Genomic DNA, 26506 nt, shown 5'->3' on the forward strand with positions numbered 1-26506 from the left:
GGGAGGGGCAGAGAGAGGAAGACACAGAGTCCGAAGCAGGATCTAGGCTCTGAGCTGTCGGCACAGAGCCCGACTCAGGGCTCGAAACCAGAACTGCAAGATCATGACCCGAGCCGAAGTCGGGTGCTTAACCGACTGTGCCCCCAGGTGCCCCGGTAAATATACATTTTATATAAAAGGATGAGTTGAAGGCGAGGGTGTGACTCTTGGGCCGGCTGCCTCTCCTGTCATTTCTACCTTCCTCCTCCTACCATTTCTGTATCAGATGCCTCTCAGCTCCCAGGACAGGAAGAAGCCACAAGTCAGCGGGGGGCGGGGGTGGCCGTCAAGGTTGCACAAGGGAGATTTCCCAAGGAGGGTCAGGGTGATTAATAGAACAGGAATCTCTTTCGACACCCTCACAGCCCCGCCCCACCCCCCCCCAAAAAAACCACCAGACTCAAGATGCTGATAAGAATTCTTTTATGTTATTCCAATAAAAAATACATTCATACAGAAATATAACAATCTTGCAAAAAACAATTTCAAATAAAATCTTGTAAAACAAAATTTTACAAAAATCTTACAAAGATTCTTTAGATAACAGGGTGCTTCAAAAAAAAAAAAGAAAGAAATTTCACTAATAGAAATTTTTTTAACGTCAAGCAAAAAGTTTCTGCTTGATTGAGGCTCAGTTATCACCTGAACAGAATGTAATTCTTTCCGTACTTGCTTATTATGAAAATTACAGGCATCAACACATATGGCATTGAGCCCCACCCAATCAAACAACTCCATGGTGTTTCGTAAGCGAGACAAGCCAGCGCAAGCTGTTGCGTTTTTTTGTTGTTTTTTTTTTTTTTCCTTCTTCTTCTTGCCTTTTTTGTCTTTCGTTAACCTTCTTGCTTAATGGAATTGTTATGGCTAAGCAACAGAGCAGGGCCAAAAAAGGAGTTTCCCAAAACCCAGCAAATCAAGCGCCTGGATTTGGAATTGCCAAAAGAAAAGTGCATTTTTTCCCCTCAGCAAAATGAAATGAGTTCTTCAGGTATGTGTATTCATCAGCCCAGATTTCAAAACAAAACAGAACAAAACAAAAAACCAGTTATGTGAGCTTTCATCGCTGCTCATTTCCAGGAAGATCAAACAAAATACCAGGCCAGCCAGACTCATATGTATATATATATATACATATATATAAAGACAAGATCCACACCCACAAGCCAGCAGCTGGATGAAATATCAGCCATGCTGTGGTATGCCAATTCGGGGAAATGACTCGTTGGAAAAACTGGAAGAATCTATTTGCTGGAAAAAATAGCTTCATCTGCATAAAAAGTATTCTAAAAAAGAATCCCTGTGACTAGCTTACTCTTAGGGTAGATGTTCTAATAAGGCTGAAATTCAAAATCAAAACCTTGGTGTGTCTGAGACCAATTAGTGGGCTAGCATTCCCCTCCGAGCCACTTTTGAATGGCCGAAGGTCTCCTATTCTGGACCTGCCAATAATGACGAGCGAAGTCGGCAGTCTGGGAGAGATCTGATGCCAAGAATCTGTAGCAAATCATTAAATTACAGATAAAGCCTTTATAAAAGTTATAGTTTTCATTTTTACCTCCTTTATGGCCATTCTGAAATATCTCTTCACAGGCTGTGGAATTTTCTAGCTAAACATTCTCAGTTCTCCTTAAAAAAATATTTATATATTATCTATATATATGTATATATATATATATATACACACACACACACACACACATACACATACGTTACATACAAATATACATACACAAGAATTCCGCCCACTTTTTAAAAAAAGTAATATACTTTCTGTATTACCAACAGATACATGTGTGGAACTTGTGCCTTTTAAGCAAATACATTAACATGGTTTTTTTATACTTCTGTGTCTTTAATATGCGTGACAACGTTACATATTAAATACAGCCGGTGTGTGATCTATACACAATGGTTGTGCAAAGTCTATATGAAAGTCTCATGGTGGCAGAAATGGTCTGATTTTCCAATGATCCTGTTTTCACTTTAACACTGACAGTCAAGTTGTCAAAACATATCGCGTAAATACTGACTTGTTTGGGGAGTTTTATCTCTCCGTTTGTCTTGGTGAAGGAGGACTTTTGTACGAGATTCGATTTTCTGTATTATATATTGATACAGTACAATGCCAGGTGAAAAAAAGAGCCTTAATAAAGCATGCATCACCCATACCCCTGTATGAGACCCCCCCGCAGAAGGGCCACTTGCATAAGGCACCATTATTAAGATCTACAGTGCATTAACAGCTAGAAAACCAGAAATTAGTCCTCAAGGCATAAATAAGAGAAACTTAGCTGCATGAGAAAACAGTTTCGAAGCTTTAGTGGTTTTATCCACCCAACTGAGAAAAACTTTAGGTTCTGAGTCTAATGGAACATTAGACTGGCAATTCCCAGCCCTAGCACTCGATACCCAACACAGGCCCAATGCCTTCACAGGGCATCACGAAAGTCTCCAAAAAGGGAATTCAAATTCAGAATCATTTAAAAAATAATCCTATGCTGCACAACTGCCTTTCTGAAAGGGAGTGTTACAAAATCGAAGGGGGAGGGGGGGAGGATTGTGTATTGCCAGGCCCAGATGGCTAGGGATCGCTGAAGTTGACCAACCACACGTTAGCTGCTCAGTAACTGGGATCGACATTGCAGTCCTGATTGAAGAATGGAAAAGCAGATAGTTCCCCAGACCATGCATTACTTTTTGTCTTATAAGGAAAAGTTATCGATGTGTTATATTTGTAAATACACAGCTTATACGACGGGTAACAAATGAGCTCCTGTAGCCGGTAAACAAGCTACTTGACACATTGCACGTTTCATAGCTGCACCAGACACCGAACGTTCTCTCACACGGGAAGGGGCTCCCCTCCCCACACCCACTCGCCACTCGGGGGTCAAGACCACCCACTCCCGCCCTCCATATGTTCCCTTTTTTTTTTTTTTTTTTTTTTTTTTTTAGTTTTTATTCTAAGGCGCAGACCCCACCCCCTAGGAAATGTTTGGTGGTCATCTCCTCTCGTGGTATATACTCCGCACACACAAAACATTCAAACTACGCGTTTGCTGCCTCTCGCGGCCTTGCCACCGCGAGGGAGAAGCCTCGGCCTCATCACACAGTCAGAAATAGATCCTCCACAGACAGGCAACCCAACCAGTAACATTCTCAGTGCACATGCTCACGGCAAGGGCTTGGGGACCACTCGGAAGGCAGGTACCGGTGGTGAGTCGGGGCCACCCAAACACCACACACCGCGGGTGCCCTGCCGCTTCTGACGTGACGTGGTTCGCCCTCGAGAGACCTTCCCAGTAGAGGTCCTGGAGGCAGCTGGGTGGGGTGCAAAATGGCATGCTTTGGCTGGAACACGCACCCTCCTTCCACGGCTGTCTCTCAGCCTGGAAGCCTTTTAGCCCGCAGGATTCGCCGCTCTGCCCCCTCACAGGTGCCTCTTCATGTGCAGGGCCAGGTGGTCGGACCTGGAGAAACACCTGCAGAGCAAATCGGCATCCAACACGTTAGGTGTCCGCCTGCGCTGAGGCTACAGACCTGCGGCCTGGCCTTCGCCCCGCCCCCCTCCGAGTCTGGCCTTCGCCCCGCCCCTCCGGGCCTGGCCTCGCCCCGCCGCCCTCCAGGTCTGGCCTCCGCTCCGCCCCTCCGGGCCTGGCCCCGCCCCACTCCGGGCCTGGCCTCCGCCCCGCCCCTCCCCGGGCCTGGCCTCGGCCCCGCCCCACTCCGGGTCTGGCCTTCGCCCCGCCCCCCTCCGGGCCTGCCCCACGCCCCGCCCCCCCACCCCTCCCGAAGGGAAGTGGGGATCCACGGAGTCAGGGAGACTCATTCCCGGGACGTGAATGAAGGCCTCCACCCAGCTCTGGGGAGCACTTCACCCGACCTCACTACCGAGCCTTCAAGTTCCAAGGGTCACAAAGTATGAATGAAATCACTCTAGTCTCACGCGCACAGAACACAGTTCTTCCTAATTTGGGCAACTGGCATCTTACAGACGCCTTAAAAAAAAAGTCCCAGGCTGAAATGACAAATGCCATCTCGGGACAGGAAAATGCCTGCCTTCTGCACCGCACGCCTGTTCCTCGCTGGCACTCCGCGCCCCTGCACTTTGGGAACACATACCTGTCACAGTGAGAACATTTAAAAGGCTTGGCACCAGTGTGCTTTCTGAAGTGTCTGGTTAACTCATCGCTTCTTGCAAAACGCCACTCACACCCTTCCCATGAGCATCTGTAAGGCTTTTCTCCTGGGAAGAGAGCACACGACAGGCACACCGTGATTTCACTGAGCACGAGGAGGTGTGCTGTGACCGCGCACAAGGAAGGGGCTGGAGGAAAGTCAGCTCAGGGGCAAGCCCAGGGGCCGGCCTCCTCGGGAATTCAGTCCCCCTTCAATTAAGGACTTAGGGACGGAGCCGCACTCCAGGGGACACCCAGGAGCCCCCTCCTGACCTAGCCTGGGGCCATGTGACCGTAATCAGCGCTAACGTGTAAGAATGACAATTACTCAGACTGGCGAAATAGTTCTGAGCTGACGTGTCAGCCCGCTGGACCCACAGCCCCTGGCGGGGGCAGGCTTTTATAGCTCTCTCCATGGAAACGGTTTCTCTCAAGTGCTTATTTTGTTCCTTACTCACTTCCCTGTGGAATGAGGCTTTGTAGTTTCCTCCGGGAAGCGACATTTCTCCAAAACTGAGGTCATGAGTTTCTGGGAAACCCCATCCTCAGGCCTTCAAAGCACTTTCTAAATGGCCATCTGACGGCCAAGCTGTCTTCACCCGTTGGTCAGACAGTAAACACGAATTCACTACGAGCACTACCTGAGGGCAGTGAAGGTTCTGCCACGGCCTGTCCTCAAGTGTGACGCCGGTCAGGACAGATGGGGACTCGGGGACCCTGACTTGGGGGCTCCGAGGTCCCTGCCTCGTCACAGGGTGGGCCGGTTTACGCGACTCCATCCACAACATCCCTCCCACCTCTGGAGCCTGTGTGATTCTGCCCCCGGTCACCCCAGACTATCACGGTAATTTCACATGCGACTGTCATCTAAGTTGTGGTCTTCTGTGACAAAGTCTTTTTTTTTTTTTTTTCCCAACTGGTTTCAGAAAACAAAGGCCACGTGATACACTGAGAAATTCTCAGGAAGTACCCACACATCAGTACTGCCTCCCACGTTGCGCACTGGCCAAGCTCCCGTCTCGCATCACGGCTGACACTGGCGTGCTCCCCGCTGCCCGGCCACCCTTTGTCCCCACCCCAGGAGAAAATCACGGGCCGCTCCACGTGATGGCCTGCACGGATGCCGCAGACCGGGCACCGCGGGCCTGGATGGGCGGGGAGGTTGGAGCGAGTGAGGGGTGTGGGGTATAGGCAGAGAATGGGATTTACCTCATCCGGGTAATCTCAAAGTGTCAACCGTTCATCGGGCACACATGTCCAGTCCTTCCGCTCCTACTCTGTCCTCCCCAGAGACCCAACTCTTTTGGGGGAGGCATGAGGTGAGGACGCGTCCGCTCGCCGGGGCCCCGGCCCCCTCCCAGGGCTGGTGCGATTCAGCGGCGCCCACCAGCGGCCCACCTCCCGCGTGGCAGGAGGGACTGACCTGTGTGAGTGCGCTGATGAGCTTTCAAGTGCGAGCTTTTGGTGTAAACTTTCCTGCAGCCGTTAAAGTGGCACCGATGCACCCTCCTGCGGCCATCTGGGGATGCGTCCCCGCTGCCCTTGTCACCCGGCTTCCCCGCAGTCCCACTGCGCACCTTCCCGGGAGGGTGCGGCTCGCCTGGCACACAGCCCCACAGGTGAGAAGCCTCCCTGCTCAGTTCTGGAGAAGAAGGGGGTGTGGAGGTGACGGACGAGCTCAGGGTCCCCGAGCCGACCAAGACTTCGCCGATGGGGTCGGAGGAAAACTTGGTGGTGGGGGACAGTTCCTCGGAGCTGTCGGAAGACTCGCTGCTCACGTCCGAGTTGAGGCTGTGGGTCTCCACGTTGTAAGCACAGCCGGGGCTGTTCAGCGCATCCTCGGGGGGAGTGGAGGAAAGCTTCGGGTCCGGATCCTCCTTTTTCTCCCGAGCCAGGATGATTTTGGTCCACAGATCTTCCTGGCTGTCGAACTTGATTTCGGAGGCCGACACATAGCAGGGCTCGCTCTGGAGGTAACGCTCCAGCTCCAGGCAGGTCTGTGCGAAAGGAACCACAAGAAGGCACGTGATTGTGACGACTGAAAATGGAACCGAAAGCAAGTTGCCAAAAAACATGCAGGAATCAAGGGCAGGTAGACCGTGGCCGTGGCCGTGGCCGTGGCGCTGCACGAATCTCGTCTCTAGGAGAGCGAGGGGGAGGCTGTTTCTAGGAATGGATATGCACTCGGAAGAAAGACCAGAGGTGGAGCCTCTCCTGGCCTTCCCAGGTCGGACCTGTGGCCACAAGGACTGATGGTCACGAAGCCATTTTGGTTACAGTTACCGGTGTTGACGTTACTAATGAGTTTCCGTGAGCCACACAAAGAAAACCGGCCTGAGACAGTCCCCCCTCCCCGCCCGACAGGTTTAACCAGATTATCTGACAGTGTGGAGCACCACGTGCATGAAGGAATGCCCCGGCCGCCCTCCCTTCTCACGCACAAGACAGAAAGGCTGCCCAGCCCGCAATGCAATGTGTTCTGACATTGCGTGTGTCTGTCTTTAGAGACACAGCTGAGAGCACAGGGCCACGCTCAGCCAGCAGGCGCAGCCCGCTGACGGTCTGTGTTCGGGGGCATCAGTGGAGCTGCAGACAAACCACCCCGTTTCCTGCACAGCCCCGACCCAGGAGGCTCTCAAAGAATGCCATTCCCAAGTGCAGGGGCCGTGCTCACCCACAACTTTAATGACTTCCACAGTGGTCCGAGAAAAACAAGAGCTTCAACAACAGGAGTGGAGAAGTAGTTCCAGAATGGCCATCTGCTATTGTAAAGAATGCAGGAGGGGAAATTCCTCCCCAGCCCTGCTGGGAGTCCCACAATGGACAAGAACTTTATCTACTGGCCAAGAGTACAACTGTATGAGTCATCACTCTGTTTCTTTCACGCAATGCCAAAGGAGACTTCCTTTTGAAATTCTGATCAGAGGCCAGAAAAGGACCCGGTTCAAACATACATGCAGGTGTCACGGACAGTGCCCCTCCCCAGCCCCACAACCAACCTTTCAAGAAGCTACAACTGCCGAGAGAGCAGCATCCCCTCTCCCCACCATCTCAAACTTCCTAGCCACTGGAAAAGAAAAACGGTAGGAAACATTTTAGGATTACATTGTGTCCGCCCTTATCTCTACTAGGATCAACTGCCTGGGTGCCCATATAAGGCTGTCCATACAACTGCATTTCTACAGATTTCAGTTTCTACAGCAAACTCTGCAAATCACGTTCAGGACCCGCAAAGCCTACCCAAAGGGCTCGTGCTTGCTTACTGAGCAAATGTGCCTGCTAGAATATAGCACATACCCTTCCCCCTCCCCACGGATTCGTCACATAGCCAGCATGAGCAAGCAAAGGGGAAAAAAAAAAACATCATTGTTTTCTCTTTACCCCTAAAATCAGACGTCTGAGTTACAGGGCATACTAGGTGCTCTAAGGACAGACACCAAGGGTTCCAACTGATGTTCCAGAGAAAAAGGAAAGCACATTTACTGAGGTCGTGCTAAACTTTCATAATCTGGCTAATTTAAAAATCCCCATTATGCTGATCAGCCCCAGGGACCGAAACGCAGCTCTCCGAGAGTTTAAAAGCCTCTGAAGGCCACCGGGAGCTCAGCCTGGCTTGGGGCCCAAATCCCAAATGCCCGAAGGAAACTACTTAGATCAATTTCAATCACGTCCTGGGGAGCAGCTACTTTAGGAGGAAAAGGGGGGAGGGGAGAGGAAGGCAGGACGGGGCTGGGAACGATTAAGCAGGCATGTGAAGGTTGCAACACTTTGCATTTCATCCCCTTTAAAAGCTTTCTAGGCTTTGAAACCCACAGAATATATTTGATCTGCTAATTCACTTAGTGACAAAAAGCGAACAGCCTAGCAGGGGCAGAGACAGCCCTGACCCCTCCTTCTATCTTTTTAAAGACAATGGGACGAGTGTCAGAGTCTCCTCTCTCCCTTCAGGCAATCCTAACAATTGGGGGGGGCGGGTAATAACTTTCTTAAATGTCCAACGTCAAAAATTCCAGTTCCACTAAAAACAAAAAAAACAAAACAAAAAAAAAATGCCGGAAACTGGGACTCTTCTTCTCAAACTCAGACTTGAAGCAATTTGGACGGGCTCATTGTCATATGACTGATAAGTCACTGGTTGTGCAAACATTGTTGGCTCTTTTTTTTTTTTTTTTCCTGGTCAACAAAAGAAGCAGGTAAGAAAAACAAGACAGATCCAAACACATCTTAAGGATTCCAAAGAGGAAAAAGACACTGGAAATGGCCCAGTAGAGAAAAGGAGCCGGTGGATGTGCCCCTGGTGACATTTTTAATTAAAAAAAAAAAGAAAAAAAGAGTCTATGTACAGACACCAAAAAAAAAAAAAAAAAAAACCAAAAAAACAAAAACAAAAAGCAAATCCAAAAACAAAAACAAATTCCCCATTAAAAAAAAAAATACCCTTGGCAGTCCATGCAAGTTCATATGACAAGACCCAGCTGTGGAGTCTGGAGCCGGTACAAACACCAAACTTCCGCCAAGGGCTCGGGCCGGGATCAGGCCGCGGGGCTGGGACTGCCCTCCGGAGGATGCAGTCCAGGAGCCCCAGAAACGGGCGAAAACAGTCCGAGAGGCGACGCGCCGCTGCGCCCCACTCATATGACAACTCCGCTCCACGCCGTGAAAGGCCCCTTTTAAGTGCCTTCCGCACGCAGGCAGCAGAAGTACGTTTTAGGACTAATTATTTCAAATTTTTGTTTTTAATGTACCCAAACCATTGAACAAGAAAAAAAAAAAAAAGAAGAAGAAGAAGAGGAAAAATAAATGCACCTCCAACCACACACCATCCTGGCCGTGCGTGCATGCACTCCCTCCTCGGTGCACCGGGCACCTGGCACACGAAAATTCCAATTTACCTGTTGCCAATATTCCTCCAGGGAGGGCAGCGCCGAGAAGTAACCAGTCTCGTGCACAATCTGGAGTTCCTGGAAGATGCTGCACATTGGGAGTACATCCATGTCGGGTTGGAAAAGACAGTCACTGCTGTTGTGAAAACAGGGAGGTGTGCGGTCTGGAGTCGAGAGCGCAGCAGCCGTGCCTGCAGCGCCGGGGAAAGTTTCATGCAAACTCAGTGCACAGCAATTAGGCGCCGCGGGTTCGGATCCTGCCGGAGCCCAGAGACGCGCTCGCGAGCCCACACAATATTTGCAAACACCGGACTGACTGCAAACGTAACCCCTGCAAAACTTCCCTATTCAAAGCTCCCTGCCAGCCTCCCCCTCTTCCCCGCCTGGCTCCCCCCACTCCCTCCCCCCCACGTGACTCGCCCGCGCCCGCCCCGTGCACCGCCCAATCACGCTGCGCCCGGCCCGGGGGCTGCGCGCCGGTGATGTCAGCTGCGGCCAATGGCAGGCGGTGACTCACAGCGGCCCCGCCTGGCGTGACCGAGCCTCTCCATCACAGCCCTCGCCATTGGCTCAATTCGAACTTCAGGCGGCTCTGATTGGGAGGCGTCCTCGCAGGCTATTTTTAGCAGGGTATATAAGGCGCGGGCTGCCGCGCGCCGGAGGAGTCGGCGCTGGGAGGTGCGGGCCGAGCGGCTCAGTGCGCCCGCGGCCGGCCGAGGGAGCCGCTCCTCCTGTCCCCGGCCCGCGTCCCATCCCCCGGTCCCCGCGCCCCGGTGCCCGGGTCGGTCCCCGTCCGGGTCGCCCGGGCCCGGCGCTCGGGCCGGCAGTCCCATCGCCGTCCCCCTCGGCCCCCGGTCCTCGTCAGTCGTCACTCAGGCCCCGTCCCGGTCACCAGACCGGCGTGCTCGTTCCCGTCCCGCCTCCCGGGCCGGTCACCTGGGCCCCGTCACCGGGTCCCCGTCCCCTGCTCCCCGGCCAAGCGGCTCCGGCGCCGCGGCGGGGCCGAGCGCAGCCAGGCGGGCCCCCTGTCCCCTCTGTGCACCCTCTTCCGACCTCGGGACCGCGCTGCTCCCCTCCTTCTTCCTCAGCTCCGTCCCTTCCGTCCCTCCTGTCCCTCCCGTCCCTCCCGTCGCTCCCTTCCCTCCGACCTCTGGGCGCCCTGCCCCCTCAGGACCCTCTGTTCCCCCCGACCGACCGCCTCCATCTCCTCTGACCCTTTTCTGTCCCCCCACCTTCGTCCTCCGCTGTCCCCTGTCCATCTTCTGTCCCGCCCCCCATTCTCTGTCCATTTCCTGTCCCCCCATCAATCTTCTGTCCACCGCCACCCATCTTCTGTCCCCCCCGTCAATCTTCTGTCCACTGCCCCCCCATCCTCTGTCCCCCATCCACCTTCTGTCTCTGCTGCCCCCATTCTCCTCTGTCCCCCGTCCATCTTCTGTCCCCCCCGTCAATCATCTGTCCACCGCCCCCCATCCTCTGTCCCCCGTCCATCTTCTGTCTCCGCTGCCCCCATTCTCCTCTGTCCCCCGTCCATCTTCTGTCCCCCCGTCAATCATCTGTCCACCGCCCCCCATCCTCTGTCCCCTGTCCAACTTCTGTCCCCGCTGCCCCCATTCTCTTCTGTCTCCCGTCCATCTTCTGTCCCCCCCATCAGTCATCTGTCCACCGCCTCCCATCCTCTCTCCCCCGTCCATCTTCTGTCTCCGCTGCCCCCATTCTCCTCTGTCCCCCATCCATCTTCTGTCCCCCCCGTCAATCATCTGTCCACCGCCCCCCATCCTCTGTCCCCTGTCCATCTTCTGTCTCCGCTGCCCCCATTCTCCTCTGTCCCCCATCCATCTTCTGTCCCCCCCGTCAATCATCTGTCCACCGCCCCCCATCCTCTGTCCCCTGTCCATCTTCTGTCTCCGCTGCCCCCATTCTCCTCTGTCCCCCGTCCATCTTCTGTCCCACCGTCAATCATCTGTCCACCGCCCACCATCCTCTGTCCCCTGTCCAACTTCTGTCCCCGCTGCCCCCATTCTCCTCTGTCCCCCGTCCATCTTCTGTCCCCCCCGTCAATCATCTGTCCACCGCCCCCCATCCTCTGTCCCCTGTCCATCTTCTGTCTCCGCTGCCCCCATTCTCCTCTGTCCCCTGTCCATCTTCTGTCCCCCCGTCAATCATCTGTCCACCGCCCCCCATCCTCTGTCCCCTGTCCATCTTCTGTCTCCGCTGCCCCCATTCTCCTCTGTCCCCTGTCCATCTTCTGTCCCCCCCGTCAATCATCTGTCCACCGCCCCCCATCCTCTGTCCCCTGTCCAACTTCTGTCCCCGCTGCCCCCATTCTCCTCTGTCCCCTGTCCATCTTCTGTCCCCCCGTCAATCATCTGTCCACCGCCCCCCATCCTCTGTCCCCTGTCCATCTTCTGTCTCTGCTGCCCCCATTCTCCTCTGTCCCCCGTCCATCTTCTGTCCCCCCCGTCAATCATCTGTCCACCGCCCCCCATCCTCTGTCCCCTGTCCATCTTCTGTCTCCGCTGCCCCCATTCTCCTCTGTCCCCTGTCCATCTTCTGTCCCCCCGTCAATCATCTGTCCACCGCCCCCCATCCTCTGTCCCCTGTCCATCTTCTGTCTCCGCTGCCCCCATTCTCCTCTGTCCCCCATCCATCTTCTGTCCCCCCCGTCAATCATCTGTCCACCGCCCCCCATCCTCTGTCCCCTGTCCAACTTCTGTCCCTGCTGCCCCCATTCTCTTCTGTCTCCCGTCCATCTTCTGTCCCCCCCGTCAGTCATCTGTCCACCGCCTCCCATCCTCTCTCCCCCATCCATCTTCTGTCTCCGCTGTCCCCATTCTCCTCTGTCCCCCATCCATCTTCTGTCCCCCCGTCAATCATCTGTCCACCGCCCCCCATCCTCTGTCCCCTGTCCATCTTCTGTCTCCGCTGTCCCCATTCTCCTCTGTCCCCTGTCCATCTTCTGTCCCCCTGTCAATCATCTGTCCACCGCCCACCATCCTCTGTCCCCTGTCCATCTTCTGTCTCCGCTGTCCCCATTCTCCTCTGTCCCCCGTCCATCTTCTGTCCCCCCCGTCAATCATCTGTCCACCGCCCCCCATCCTCTGTCCCCGTCCATCTTCTGTCTCCGCTGCCCCATTCTCCTCTGTCCCCTGTCCATCTTCTGTCCCCCCGTCAATCATCTGTCCACCGCCCACCATCCTCTGTCCCCTGTCCATCTTCTGTCTCCGCTGTCCCCATTCTCCTCTGTCCCCTGTCCATCTTCTGTCCCCCCCGTCAATCATCTGTCCACTGCCCCCCATCCTCTGTTCCCTGTCCATCTTCTGTCCCCACTGCCCCCATTCTCCTCTGTCCCCTGTCCATCTTCTTTCTCTGCTGCCCCCATTCTCCTCTGTCCCCTGTCCATCTTCTGTCCCCCCGTCAATCATCTGTCCACCGCCCACCATCCTCTGTCCCCTGTCCATCTTCTGTCTCCGCTGTCCCCATTCTCCTCTGTCCCCTGTCCATCTTCTGTCCCCCCCGTCAATCATCTGTCCACTGCCCCCCATCCTCTGTTCCCTGTCCATCTTCTGTCCCCACTGTCCCCATTCTCCTCTGTCCCCTGTCCATCTTCTTTCTCTGCTGCACCCATTCTCCTCTGTCCCCTGTCCATCTTCTGTCCCCCCCGTCAATCATCTGTCCACTGCCCCCCATCCTCTGTTCCCTGTCCATCTTCTGTCCCCACTGCCCCCATTCTCCTCTGTCCCCTGTCCATCTTCTTTCTCTGCTGCCCCCATTCTCCTCTGTCCCCTGTCCATCTTCTGTCCCCCCGTCAATCATCTGTCCACTGCCCTCCATCCTCTGTTCCCTGTCCATCTTCTGTCTCCGCTGCCCCCATTCTCCTCTGTCCCCCATCCATCTTCTGTCCCCCCGTCAATCATCTGTCCACCGCCCACCATCTTCTGTCTCCGCTGTCCCCATTCTCCTCTGTCCCCTGTCCATCTTCTGTCCCCCCGTCAGTCATCTGTCCACTGCCTCCCATCCTGTTCCCTGTCCATCTTCTGTCCCCCCTCGTCAATCTTCTGTCCACCACACCCCCCCCATGTCCTTCATCCATCTTCTGTCTCCCCTGCCCCCATTCTCCTCTGTCCCTGCCCATCCTCTGTTCCCCCTTCTCTTCTGCTCCCCCCCACCCTGTTCTCCATCTCATCTGTTCCCTAATCTCCTTCTGCTCTGTTCACTCCAGCCTGCCCCCTCTTTCCCTCCCCTTCCAACTCTGGGTCCACCCTCTCTTCTGTTCCCCTTGTCTCTGCCTCATCCCACTCAGGCCTCAGGCCCATAGTGCTGGTGACTCCTGGTCGTGTCGTGAGGGTCTGGAAGGCCTGAGTGCTGGGTGCGAATCGGAGTCGCCCCTCGTGACTCCTTCTCTGGCACACGCATCTGTACGCCTGGGAAACCTGGAATTGCAGGAAAAGGGTCAAAATACCTAGAAGGCCAATGTTGGGTCTGCTGTCTTTGAGTGGGATAGTTTAGGATAACGGATAGGTTTTACACTCGGATTCTGTGAGAAAGAATTTGGTCTTAAAAAAAAGAAATGCCTTGAGGTGCCTGGTGGTTCAGTCGGTTTAGCGTCCGACTTCGGCTCCAGTCGTGATCTCACAGTTCGTGGGTTCGAAGCCTGCATTGGGCTCTGCGCTGACAGCTCAGAGCCTGGAGCTGCTTCGGATTCTGTCTCTCCCTCTCCCTCTGCTTCTCCCCCACTCACGCTCTGTCTCTCTCTCTCTGTTTCCCAAAAATAAATAAAAGTTAAAAAAAAAAAAGAGATGCCTTATAACTGGATCTCAGGAAGGTCCCAGGCCTAGAACAGCATTCACATCCACGTCATGTACTTGTTAAAAATGCAGTTTTCAGGGTCAATTCCCAAACCTGCAGATCTGAAGCTGGGCGGCGGGGGCTGTCCCAGGCACTGTGTTCCAACAAGCCCGCTGCCAGGGATCTAGGACTTAGTGTCCATTTACTTGTTACCTACCACAAGGCCTTCATCCTAGGACGATGCCATCTCGTTCTAGTTGGAAGGGATCTGTTTTTCTGGTAGGGCTGCAAACCTCAAGAACCCTCCCCGAGGTTAGCAACTGAGCTTTTCCTCTGAATGTGCAAACCGTTTAAATTAGGGTGATGCTGACATTCAGTGTGTTTCTTCCCATATGAATTATGTCCTAAAATATACCATCATGTTCATTTTCAAGACAAATGCCAAGACCACAAAGAATGTGCATTTTAAAATTCAAAATGGAAAAGTGAATTATAACTAGTACTTTCATTTTTGTCTCAAGATGGAGTTTAATGAACATCCTTTTAAAGTTTTTAAGGAATGGGGCATGTAAAAGAATTTCGAGAGGATTTTATGTGTTAGATTTTAACAGACTAGAATATACCAGGATTATGACCCTGGAAGGTTCTAGGCAGGGACCTTTGTATCAGAATCTAAAGTTCGAAAAGATTATTATCCACATACTGTACCTGTTACAGAGTCTGCGATGGTGATCCAGAACGAATTGATAAAAATTACCATTGGCCTGCGTTCAGCTCATTTTACCCCGGGAACAAAGAGAATGACTAGCCTTCTGCAGGTGGGACCTGTACCTGAGTCTGTTTCCAGGAACAGAGATGGTTTGGCCTTGAACCACCCACAGGCTGAGCCCACCCTGGTGAACAGCAGCTGGTCATGTTTGGGAGATGGTTCCAAGAGCGTGGTTATATTGGGGATAGGACTTTCTCCGTCATTGGCCATCGCCAAAGGAAACAAGAGTCTGGGGAATATGCAGGTGACCAAAGCTGGCCTCCTTGGCAGATGGGGGAAATTCCAGCGAAGGGAAGGGCGTCCTCCCCGAATCAAGATTAGGACGTGGCTGTCCGTGCAACGCGTACGGGTGTCGTGGCTATGGTGCCGGTGTACCTTTTGGACAATTAATTATTCATGGTTTTAATACTTTCCTTATCTACGTTCCCACAGAATGTAGATTTGTCCTTGTCTGTTGCACGCACTGACAACTGTGTCGAAGATTGTATAGTCTATTTTTAAAATAGTGAACCTAATTGGACATGATACGGATACATTCAACATGGTAATTTTCAGCAAAAAGAAAAACAATAGTATAAAAAACAGGATAGGTAGACTGATTTTCAGAGAGAATGAGTTCTGTGTCTTCCCCCTGCACCCATGAGCCACCCAGCACCTATGACTCACGCCCTGTGACTGGCCACGTATCCAGGAGGCAAGAGATACACAGGACAGGAGCCGTCTTAACAGAGGCGTTGCTGCTCCTGGTTCGAGTAGCTGTTCAGTGGGGAAGCAGTGTCCGCTTCCTGTGGGAAAGTGTCTTTGTGGGGTCTCAGTGCAACTAGTCGCATCTGATTTCTAAACAGATCAGCCCAGAAGAATCAGAGAAGGCCAGAGCTGTTCAGAGGGGGGGACGTGTGGCATGCGTGTAGATGAAATAATGCAATAATGCATTAAAATCCCTGGTTTATGACAGAGAGTCGTTTAATGCTTTGAAGGTGATATTTCACTTATTCGGCGTCCATCCGTCTCTTCTGTGTGTTCTTGATATTTATTTTATAATCGCCCCTCCCCCGCTTTTTTAAACGGATGAATGAATGTAGACACTAAAATGAAACCCCCTTTGCAGGTCACGTAGCCAACCAGACAGTGAGATCATGACCTGAGCCACGATCAAGAGTCGGACGCTTAACCGACTGAACCACCCAGGTGCCCCCAAAGTTTGCATTTTAAACCTAACTTTCAGCTTAAGGATTTGGGGATGATATACAAACTTTTGGTACTTTTGGTACTTCCTATTATTATTTTTTTAAAGCTTATTTATTCTGCGAGAGAGAAAGACAGAGCGAGCAGGGGAGGGGCAGAGAGAGAGAGAGCAAGAGAAAGAATCACAAGCAGACCCCACGCTGTCAGTGAAGAGCCCTATGTGGGGCTTGAACCCCCAAACCATGAGATCATGACCTGAGCTGAAACCAAGAGTCAGAGACGCTTAACTGACTAAGCCACCCAGGTACCCCTGATCCTTCCTATTCTTCTAGATAATTTAGGTAGGGCTCTTGCAAGGAGTCTTATGAAGTTGCTCCAAAGGTCATTCCAATAACTCCCCCAATAATATTAACTGAGGATATGCTCTGTTGGGCAAGAAGCTGCTTTTGTTTTATTTTGTTTTTGGTGTTATTACCAAAACAGCAGTTACTATATGACATGAAGGTATAGATTTGTTATTTATTTATTTATTTATTTATTTATTTATTTATTTTTTTATTATCCTTAAAATGTTTATTTACTTTTGAGAGAGAGAGAGAGAGAGAGCATGAGCAGGGGAGAGGCAAATGGATAGGGAGAGACAGAGAGAATCCCAAGCAGGCTCCATGCTGTCAGCACAGAGCCCCCATGGGGCTTGAGCTCATGAACCATGAGATCATGACCTGAGCCAAAATCAAGAGTTGCTTTACCGACTGAGCCCCCCAGGTGCCCCTCGATTTGCTCTTTAAATAACCATTAGTGCTGAGAATAGCTAATAAGGAAAGTTCTCTATCGATAGTTTTTAATAGATGTGCAACTTAATTTATCAACATACGGAATATGCTCAGTACTATGGCCCAGAGAGCAGCAGATGGGGAGAATTCATACAGATCTAAGGCCTCAGTTTTAGTGGCCCTCTTTTTAAAATATAGTAACAGACTCTGGGATGTTTGGGAACGGTGGGAAAATACGTTGCTATACATCAGAGTTTTATAGAAGGAAATGAAAAGAGGAGAAGAAGAGAAGTAACCCACGCTGGATAAATATGTGACCCATGGCAGGCACTGTGCTGGACGCTTTCCATGGTGTTCCATTTGGTGCCCACAGGACCCTGCGAAGTAGCTGTTATAATCAACAGTTGAAAAAAAAACAAAAATCAAACTTAAAGCTCAAGGAAAGTGTGCAGTTTGCTAAGTAGCAGGATGAATGTTTCATCCTGGTCGTTCTCGTTTCCATAGACGCCCGCAGTTTACCTGCCCAGACCTTCTCAAGAGGGATTCTCACGCCAGACGGCGCACCAAGATCCCCTGGTGAGCAGAGCTCTAAGGTGGCCGATGGACGCCTGACCTGCACTCTCTCTCCTCTTGAGCGCTGGCTGGTGGGCCAGGCTGCCCTCCCACGTCACCTTCCTGGCAGCTGACTTGAAGTTTATCAGAAGGGACATTATCTTGGGTGGGCCTGACCCTTAGGTGGGCCGCCTTCTAATGTCCTTGAGAAGAAGGTAAAGCTCAAAGAGACCGTTCAAGATGTAACTGCTCGGAAATTTGAAATGGAAGGGAACATCCCTAGTTTGACAAAGGGACCTGGGACACCTGCCCTGCCTGGCAGTGGCTGCAGCAACTCTTCACGGAGCTCTGGGCTCGCAGCGAGAGCGGAGTGTGTTTTCAGCTCAGATCTAACTGCTGTTGCAAGCGCCCTGTGCACCTGCGCGTTGGGACTTGCTTTTCTCCATGTTCCTGCTTCTTCCCCTTGGGCAGCCAGGCGTCCTTGCACCTGTCAGGGGAGGGTTGTGAGGTGAGGGAGTCCTGCCCCTCTCCTGGCAAGAGAATTCTGCTTCCTGGACTCTGCCCCAGCTCTGAAAGGGTTTGCTTCCTTTGAGACGAGGGTCTGGGAGTGTGGGTGGGGCTTCATGCCTTGGTTCCACTTGGGGGTGCGGTGGTGGGGGGGCAAGGGGTGTCTGCTCTCCTGCCCCGCCTACCCATCTCTCCCGTGAGCACCCAGTGGGGGCCTGTGGAAAGAGCTCACAAGTCAGCTTGTGTCTCAGGCTCCCATTTATTCCAGACTAGCATCCCAGCCCACACTTAGGCGTTAACAAATTATTACAGTGCCACTGTTTTCTCCTGGGGTGGGAGCCTCTTCCCACTTTGCCAAAGGTGAACGGTGTGTGGCATGATTTCTCTTCACTGTGTCTGGTCACCTTTGAGATTCACTTCCTCTGGGGGCCTGTTGCCCTCTGCTCTTAAATAGGCCAAAGAAAATGAGGATTTTGTAGATTATCTGGCTTTTTCTTGTTACCAGGGTATAAGGGAGCAACGTTCTCCTATGACTTTCTTCATACTAGTCAGAAGCAGAACACAGGGAAATCCAAATGGGCACAGAAGTTCTTCGACACATGAAAGGAACACCTGAGTATACATATGGGTGGTGGGGCGGACATTAGCCCAATCTCACATCTTACACAAAAGTCAATTTGAGACAGATTAAAGAGGAAATGAAGGACTAAACAATAAAGCTTCCAGAAGAAAACATGGGAGAAAATCATCATGATATGAGGGTAGGCAAAGTCTTCTTGGACAAACACAGAAGGCCGTGCCATAAAGAAAAAAACTATTTTTTTCCTGCTTGACAAATTAGACTTCATCAAAATTTAAGAGTCCTTCAAAAGACACCACTAAAAACATGAATAGACAAGTCATAGACTGAGAGAAAATACTCTTGAAACGTGCATCTTGTGTTGAACAAGGATCCAGGGTATCTACAAGTCAATGAAATTTTTTCAAAAACATAAAAAATAGGCAGAAGATTTGAACAGATACTTGAGTGAAAAAGATATATAAACGACTAACAAACACATAAAAATACGTTCAACTTTGTCATCGGGGAAATATGAAATAAAACCCCCTAGAAGAGCTAAAGTTAAGAAGACCCGGAACATTAAGAGCCGGTGAAGATGTGTGGGGAGCAACCAGAACTTTCCTACTTGATTGGTGGAGATTGATGTGAAATGCTACAACACCTTTTGAAAAGGTTCTGGCCACTTTTAATAAAGTCAAACATATGCCTACTCTGTGACTCAGCTCTCCCATCTTGTAGGCATTTAGTTAAAAGCCCTGAAAGAACATGTTCACAAAGAAATTTGTGCAAGATCATTCACAGCAGTTTAGCCATAATGGTCAAAAACTGGAAACTGCCAGGTGTCCATCAGCAGGAGCTGTGGTATTTCTGTATCGTCTGGCACTGATGATCGGTACATGTGGCAACATGAATGTATCTCAGAAGCATTAGGCCGAGCGAAAGAAGCCTTGCACACAGGAATATCTACCGAGAGACTCAGGATACATTAAGTTCTAGACAAGGTAAAACTGATGTTTGGTTGCCTTTGGTAAACAGGGGTGGAGATTGACTGAGAAAGGACATGATGGAGTCCTCTTGGCTCTTGGTGATGGGTAATAATGGTGGGTAAAGGATGTGGATGATGGTGATGGTGATAGTGATGGGTGGATGCTGATGGTGGTGGTGGTGATGATGACGGTGATTGTGTTGACAGTGATGATGGGTAATGGGAAGTGTGATGGTGATGACAATGGTGATGTTGCTGGTGGTGATGGTGATGATGGTGTTGGCAAGTGATGGTGATGCTGATGGTGACAATGGGGATGATGGTGATGTTGATAGTGGTGATGGTGATGATGGTGATGTTGGTGATGATCATAATGGTGGTAATGGTGATGATGGTGTTGGCAGTGATGCTGATGGTGGTGATGATGATGATGATGGTGAAAGGGATGATGGTAATGAAGGTGATGATGATGGTGATAATGATGGTGATGGTGGTGATGATGAGGGGTGGCAATGATGGTGATGGTATTGGTGATGATGATGGTCATGTTGATAGCGGTGATGGCGATGGTGGTGATGATGATGACGATGGTGATGATGGTGATGGTGGTGATGGTGGTGATGGTGATTATGTGGATGGCGATGGTGAGGACGATCCTGCTGATGGTGGTCATCCTGGTGACGGTGATGGTGGTGTGATGGTTGCTGGATGATGGACCTGTTTTTGATCTGGATATAGGTGTGTGGTTACACAGGTGACTGCATTTATTTGATGGTACATTTAAGACCTGTGCATTTGGAGCACCTGGGTGGCTCAGTCAGTTAGGCGTCTGACTCTTGATTTCAGCTCAGATCATGATCTTGTAATCTGTGGGTTTGAGCCCCACGTCAGGCTCTGTGCTGATAGTGAGGAACCTGCTTGGGATTCTCTTTCTTCCTCTCTCTCTGCCCCTCCCCCACTCTCTCTCTCTAAAAATAGATGAACTTAAAAAAAAAGACTTGTGCATTTAACTTTCTGTGAATTTTGCCTCCCTCCACCAAAATAAAGAACTGTAAACAAATATTGAACTATAATTAATGATATGCAAGCCACAGAGGGGGAGTATACTAAGGTCTGCAGTGTGTTTTGATACAGAGAGAGGGGATGAGAGAGACAGAGACAGAAAGGAGGAATGTGCTATCTTGATTTAAAGCATGTAATAAGTCAGAATATGAAATTAATGTTTATCATGTATTAGTTTCCCGTGAGTGTTGCAGCAAATTACCACAAACACAACTGAAGTTTCTTCTCTCACAGTTCTGGAGGTCGTGAGTCTGAACAAAGGTGTTGGGGGGCCACACTCCCTCTGGAGGCTCTGGAGAAGGACACTGCCTTGTCTCTTCTGTCTTCTGATGGCCTCTGGCTTCCTTGGCTTGTGGCCACATCACCGCTCTTTGTCTTTCCTGGTCACACAGTTGTCTCCTCTTCTGTCTCAGATCTCCCTCCCTGTTCTAAGAACCTGTGTCGTTGGCTTTAGGGCCAAGCCGTGCAACTCAGGGTGAGTTCGTCTCAAGATCCTTCATTTAATTGCATCTGCAAAGACCTATTTTCCCAAAGAAGGTCAAGTTCCTCAGTTCCAGGGATTTGATGTGGATATCTTTCGGGAGGCCATTTTTTGTACTTTGTGAAAAGAATGTAAATGTACTTGTATTAAATAACACAGCAATAGAGTGATAGGATACGACAAACTCCACCTAGTTTCCTAGGTTGTCGGCAGTAAGCATTTTCACACGCTAGAGAATATGTTACTTACAATTTTAGAGATTTTTTTAAGATAATATGGTACCTTTTAGCGCTTGATCATTTTGTTGCTGTTTAAAACTAGTAGCCACCAGCCGTTAGGGGCCCAAGTCTTAATGTTCCCGTTAAAAACTTGGTAGAGTGTAGATACAAACCGGCAAGGGACAGAAACACCTGTTGCTTTCCTTCAAACATTTAATCACTTCAAATTGAGGGCTGTTGGTCCAGGGTCCAGGGCTGGCACTCTGCTAACTGCAGAGGAGAACGGGTTTTCTGGCCTGTTTCAGAAATACACAAAGGATTATCTGGACTTGTGAAAATGTCAGTGTTGCCCTGTCTTGGTTTGTTCATCTGGTGGAGGAGAGATTAGGGATAAGGCCCATTCCTTCCTACATTCCAGGGTCCAATCAGCAGCCTAGAGAAGGCGGCCGTGGGCACAGTGGGCAGTGGAGACACAGAGGAGACATTGATTTCGCCAGTAGGAGGGAGCAGCTTTGTGGGGATGGTCTTGAAGGGAGGTGACAGCTCAGGGAGGGAGGGCCAGACCCCGAGGCAATGCAGCCTGGCGCTTGTTGGCTCCTTGCCTCCTGGAGCTGAGGGTCTGGGAAGGTGAGGCTAAAGGATGAGGGTAGAATTCTTCCTGCAGAGAAATTGTGGCAGGAGTGTGGTTCGAAATAATCTAGCTAGGAAAACGTGATCTGTCTTATGCGTCTGGCGGTAGAAACCTCTGAGAGAAATGTTTTTGTTATGTCATTTCACAGAAGCTCAGGTGAGGAGAGGCAGATCACTTGCCTGAGGTCCCTTGGCTGGGAGTGGTAGATCTAGGTTGAAACCTGGGAGTGAGCGGAGAGGGGAATATTCCGGAGCCCACAGCACATGGTCTGCAGCCTCAGGGCAGAGGGGTCCAGCTGGGCTTTGAGTCAGGGCAGCAGAGCCCAGCCCAAAGGCACACTGTGTGACTGTAGCCGTGGGTTCCCAGAGAGAAGACGGCAGGTCTGTTTCTGAGGAACTCCACCAGGATTTGCTTGCGGGGAGGTGAGGCTCACTGTGATACCATCTCGGGTTCGGGGTAGTGAGCTATGGAGCCTACACATCAGCCTTTATGGCTTGATCGCTCCCTTGGACCTCCCTGCAAAGCACCGGGCTGTCACCTCTGGTGTCACTGCCTCTTCCAAGTTCCTCCTGATTTGGTCAGCCACATGTGTGTCCCACGTTTCAATCCCTGAGAGCCCTTTGTAACTGTCCCCTGCATGTCCTTTGCGACTCCACCCAAATGCACCCCTAGAAGCCTCCCCCAGTACTCCATCAACGTGCCAGACACCTCGTCTTGTCCTCTGTCACCTCTGCTCTAATGGCCCTGGGCTGGGGCTGGGGCTTGCTGTGCCTTTGTCTCCCCGAGGTCTGCGAGCTCCCCCAGGAAGGGCACTGACTGCCATGTCCATATCTCATTGCCACGGTGCACAGGGTTTATGGCTGAGACAGAAATGTAACTCAGTTCACTTCCTGTGAGATGGTCCTTAGAAGGCAAATTTTTTGAGTCTACCTGTCCAGAAGTGTGCCATTGTCCGCAATGACAGCTGTTTGCTAATGCTTCTTTTCCCTAGGAGACTGTCAGCTTCCGGGAAGTGATAATTGAGTCTGATCATCCTTCTTCCCTCTGCAGATCAGCAGGCACTCATCTGAAGAGAATTTTCTAGAGGCTGTAATGTTGCCTACTCCGTAAGGCAGCCTTTAAAAATTAAGATTCAGAGCTCGAGTTTATAAGAGGGCAAAAAGAAAAGGGAAGATTGCCAGAAGTTAATGATTGATGCATTTGGTATACATCCAAAGCCTGTCATTGAGCATTAAATTGTTAAAGAAAGAAAAAAGGAGGAGGAGGAGAGAGAGAGAGAGAGAGAACACAGAAGAATTACAGTTAAGGAAAAGAATTGCAGACTGACGATTGCAAGCAAGATTAAAGTCTGCTCTTATAAGTTAAATAAGGTATGATTATGTTTGCTGGTGAACGTCTTGGATCTCACTTTCACCTAGTCTGTTCTAAATAAAAAGGATCTACCAGTAATGTCTTCTAAAAACTTAGCAATCGCTAAACATTTTCCAAGGAAATCGAATTTCACACACAGGTAATAGCACAGATGGCCTTCAGGTATTGGACACCTACAAATACACACTACACACTGACCCACACTTGCAGGATATCTATATCGCCTCTTACCGCCACAGACACTCACGTCTTTTGTTACTGGCTTATGCCCTTGTCTCCTCGAACAGTCTGTACAAAGGGTGTACCTATTCTTTTTTTTTTTGTAACCAGCGTTTAGCATAATGCCTGACCTAACAGTCACTCAATAAGTACTTTTTAAGTCTATGAGCGATTTTACACATCTGTACAAATAAAGGATGTATCTTTAGGTCAACGATGTCACTTCAAAGTGTTTTCTAATTTTAGTAAATGAAGATAAAATGGGTTCTTCAATTCATTCTTGGTTTTACTTCACTTTTCTTCCCTCTTTTTGCCCTTCTAGAAATTCACATAAGGGCTGGCCCTTTTTATCCTAAAGAAGTCATAGTTTATTTTATTTTAGGTCCTAAATTGCTTTGCACTTAGGAACTAACTATATGAGTGGTAGTGCTGAATACGTGTATGCCCATGGGATAAATTACACGACAACTCAGAGGTATTTTGAAAATTTTATAGTTTGCTGGAGACACTGAAGGAAGAAAAAACACAATGAACTGTTGGACAGGGTGACCCTTTGGTTACAAACAGCAGCTGCTCCTGGACGGTACCACTCTCTGTGGATTCCACTGTGTCCTGTTTTCTGTGCTTACTCCTCCGTTTTTCTGGAGCGCATCCTCCAGGAACTTCTCGGTTCTTCTCACGTGGCTGGGGACATCTGGACGCCTGTGGTCTTGTGGGATTTTACATTTCTGGCAGTGTTTCCAGGTAGATGACTTCTGGGAGCAACTCTTTTCAGGACCCGAAGGGACAAATCATTTAGGGCAAGTGGGCAGGGAGCTCCCACAGGCTGTGTATTTACCCGATGCCGGACATTGGATCATTGTCTCTAGAGTCTTTGGGAAGGCGGGGTGGGGGGGCTGCTGAGTGGCTGAGCTCTACGGGGATGGCCGGAATAGGGGAGTGGGGACTGAAGTTTTGCCTGGTGTCCCTACCCCACAGCTGGGATGTAGTTGCTCCTCCTGACCTCCCCCCACACCCAGCTGTGTGTCCCTCGGTGACAGGCGTCTCTGGGGTTCAGCTGGGTGGACTGACTCTCACTTCGTCTGAAACCCACTTTCACTGCGCTGCAAGCTGCAGACTTCTCGGCCTAACACCTCGCTCTGCCTGCTGTTGACGGCTTTGTTCTCTAGACCCTTATTGAGATCGCCTGTATATCTCCCTATTTAATCCGTCTTACGTATTTGTGATTGTAATGGTGAATTTTTATTTCAATGGAGCCTAGAGAGAAGGGGGGCAACATTATGGGCCCGGTCTGTTGGCTGAAACCAAAGGGAGTGAATTTCATTAAAAAAAAAAAAAGTTGAACAACCCACAATAATGATCATGGTTATGTTTTTTCTTACTCTGCCAATGATAGAATCTATTTTCTTTCTGTTTTCATGTACTGGGTTTTGTAATGCTTGATAAGCCTAAGATGTAAAAGAGAGAGAGAGAGGGAGGGAGAGAGAGAGGGAGAGAAAACATGAGGCTTGGAGGAGAGAAAGGATGGGAAGAAAGAATGAGAAGAAACAGAGCACCTTTAAAATGCTTGCTTGGTATTTCAGTAGGAACCCAAAATGAACTTCCCATAACCAGAGGGACCACACTGGGAGCTTGGCAATCCGTACGTGGGCCAGATTTTTGTGCCACTTTCCTCTGAAAAGAGAAGTCTCCTGAAGAAAGGTGATCTCCCACTTAGGCAGCTCAGAAGGTCGTCTACCCTTCCATGCAACTTTCGTCTTTCCATGAAACGTCCGCGTTGTGGACGATTCACAAATCTGTATCATCTCCGGTAACGCCTTCCCCGGTGCACTTAGGCAGAAACATCCCGAGTGCTCAGAGAAAAGCCCAGTTTACTTCCAAGCGCTTACTCTCTTTCTGGGCACTGGTCTATGGCGTCAGGATACAACGGCGTCCCAAACTACGTCCCCACCCCGCTCCTGTTCTATCAGAGGGACCAGAAGGTAAACAAATAACAACGCAGGTGATGACAGATGCCACCACGAAGGGGTGGGGTTGGGCATGCTGGGCAGGAGGAATTAGTAAATGTTATCTTAGGATGGTTCTCGATGAGGCGCGTTTGTGCGCAGAGAGGGGGAAACAGTATCTGGCAGGAAGTGCCTGCAGAATGGAATAATCAAGCGACGATCTTTTCTCTTCCACCATGATTTTAAAAGATAGTTAAGGATTCCTTATCACTTCAGGACTTCTTTACCTATTAATTGCTTTTTTTGGTTGTCAGACAATGTTTCTTCTTTGGCGATCTCGAATATAAACTCCAAGGACGTCATGGAGACCTGCACTTAACGTTTTGGAGGAAGTAAGTACTTAAACACTTAGAGTAAGTGTGTGCCTAGAAAGTCTTGTGTTTGAATATGTTGTAAGACTATTTGAGTTCGAGGCAGGAAACCAGGGCGACCACCGCCCAGGGACGATGAGACCATTTGAAAAGCCCCTCAGCTCTCCAGCCAGTGCCACATCTCTGTTCTGTGGTTTTGTTGATCCGATAAGGAGCCTAGAACAGCCTGAGACACAGAGAGGTCTTCTAGAAGCTGCAGAGGCCGGAGTGCTTTAGCCTCCTTCCTGGAATGTTCTGCAAGATTTATTTCCGGTGGGGCCAGAACTCCCAAGAGTGAGGCAAGCACAAGCTGGCTTCTGAACAGCAGTGTTTGCTCGGGACACATGCGCAGCTGGGCCATGTGCACGACCGGGCTCTGCACAGCTGGGTACTTGGAGATACTTCTTTTGTGTTTTAATAAGTGATCCTTTTCTTCTCTTGGGGTCAGTGGCCGCAGACCGGGAAACCTTGCTGCTCTGAGCCCTGCATCTCACACAAACCTTGGGCAGCCTGGTAGGCCACCCCACCTTTCCCCAAAGCCAGAGGTGATGTCAAGGACTGGCCTGATACCGAGGCACTCGTCCACTCCACACTTTCCGGAGTCCTCGACACCTGTGAGGGGCTCTGGGCAGTGTTGCCTGTGATAACAGATTTAGGCGTCCGTCCGCAGAAATGGAATTTTAACAGCAAAGAGCTTAGTGATTTCCCGCTCCCTGTTTGTTACTGAAGAATTTGGAAGCCAGTCGGGGGGACTTGGGATTGGTGACTTCTGATAACATGGCCTTAGTCTATGGAGTTTAAACACAGAATGCTGATTTCATTTCATTTAACCTCCTTTACTGTCAAAGCAGAGGGTCTATTCTTGGACACAAACCTGGGTTTACCTAATCTCTAATGTCTAACTGGCTGCTTGACTCAACTCTTCTGAATTTCAGTTACAAACATGC

At 50.4% G+C, this 26506-nt stretch overlaps 1 protein-coding gene across 1 annotated transcript; it reads right to left on the reverse strand.

Moving 5' to 3' along the window:
- Nucleotides 1-445: 445 nt before the first annotated feature.
- KLF6 (KLF transcription factor 6) lies at nt 446-9418 on the reverse strand. Its single transcript, XM_047065086.1, has 4 exons — nt 9110-9418; nt 5641-6214; nt 4162-4285; nt 446-3521 (listed from the first exon to the last, which is right to left on the reverse strand). The coding sequence occupies exons 1-4, from the start codon at nt 9209-9211 to the stop codon at nt 3470-3472; spliced, it is 852 nt and encodes a 283-aa protein (XP_046921042.1). The 5' UTR covers nt 9212-9418; the 3' UTR covers nt 446-3469.
- Nucleotides 9419-26506: the final 17088 nt, after the last annotated feature.

Source organism: Lynx rufus, unplaced genomic scaffold, assembly GCF_022079265.1.
Source record: "Lynx rufus isolate CCGP_SWC_20201006 ecotype Redwood Valley unplaced genomic scaffold, mLynRuf1.p SCAF_7, whole genome shotgun sequence".
Classification (NCBI taxonomy): Eukaryota; Metazoa; Chordata; class Mammalia; order Carnivora; family Felidae; genus Lynx; species Lynx rufus.

What these genes read in the sequence shown, in the direction of transcription:
- KLF6 (XM_047065086.1), bottom strand. Translation starts at nt 9,211, where the DNA reads ATGGATGTACTCCCAATGTGCAGCATCTTCCAGGAACTCCAGATTGTG. An exon ending in TCATCAGCGCACTCACACAG is followed by an intron (nt 4,286 to 5,640) that starts GTCAGTCCCTCC and finishes CTCTCTTCCCAG; the next exon opens with GAGAAAAGCCTTACAGATGC. An exon ending in AAATGTTCTCACTGTGACAG is followed by an intron (nt 3,522 to 4,161) that starts GTATGTGTTCCC and finishes TTTGCTCTGCAG; the next exon opens with GTGTTTCTCCAGGTCCGACC.